The sequence below is a fragment of the Aplysia californica genome, unplaced genomic scaffold (genome assembly GCF_000002075.1).
Source record: "Aplysia californica isolate F4 #8 unplaced genomic scaffold, AplCal3.0 scaffold00435, whole genome shotgun sequence".
Lineage (NCBI taxonomy): Eukaryota > Metazoa > Mollusca > Gastropoda > Aplysiida > Aplysiidae > Aplysia > Aplysia californica.
Genome location: NW_004797705.1, coordinates 539,755 through 540,426, shown reverse-complemented (window position 1 = coordinate 540,426; position 672 = coordinate 539,755). Strand labels below are relative to the sequence as shown.

The following is a 672-nucleotide window of genomic DNA, read 5'->3' as shown; positions in this document are numbered from 1 at the left end:
ATAAAGTGCGTCAGAAATAGCAGACTTCGTTGATTAAAACGAAACCGGATACTGCTCCGTCGCTTACCGGAAACGGGCTCGAATAACGGATTAACGAACATGTGCTTTCCTGTGGCCCGGAAATCGGAATCGAGGGCCCCCGCTATTTCGGGAACGATCGGGCTTACCCGGAAGAGGTGACGTGAGACTATCATCTAGATCTAGAATCTAGATCTAGAACTAGATTCTACAGATCTAGAATCTAGACTCTAGATCTAGATCTAGTATCTTTCTGAAAACACGAAGACTGATGGGCCATTTCTCACTATCACAATCAAAGGGATCCCATTAAATACAGACAGAAAAATGTACCTTCGTCTCAGAAATCTGCTTCACGGACACACTTTCCATGGGGGCCGCCATCTTTTCTAAATGTTGTCACCGGAAGCAGGTTGAAGGCTGCGAATTTCCGGATTCCAGGTTCAGTCCCAAATAATTGTAGTCCACGAAAATATGTCCTTTTGTATGTAAACCAAGGAATTTAAAAGTAGTTCTAAACTCCTTGATGTAAACAAAATTGACGAGAAGCAGTCGTACTAATAATATAAGGTAAATTTTTACTTTCACTCCCGCACACAGATGCACTGTTTCAGGGGTCAAACTGCTGTACTGTTTGCTGTAGATCACACATAA

The 672-nt window shown here is 42.6% G+C and overlaps 1 protein-coding gene across 1 annotated transcript in view; it reads right to left on the bottom strand.

The window, feature by feature from the left end:
* LOC101861602 (SET and MYND domain-containing protein 5) overlaps positions 1 to 438 on the bottom strand; it is a gene marked incomplete at its 3' end in the record, with an annotated part of 24,454 nt that extends 24,016 nt beyond the window's left edge. The window contains 1 exon segment of the mRNA XM_005104775.2: positions 352 to 438. Within this exon segment, the coding sequence (XP_005104832.2) occupies positions 352 to 402 (51 nt within the window).
* Positions 439 to 672: the final 234 nt, after the last annotated feature.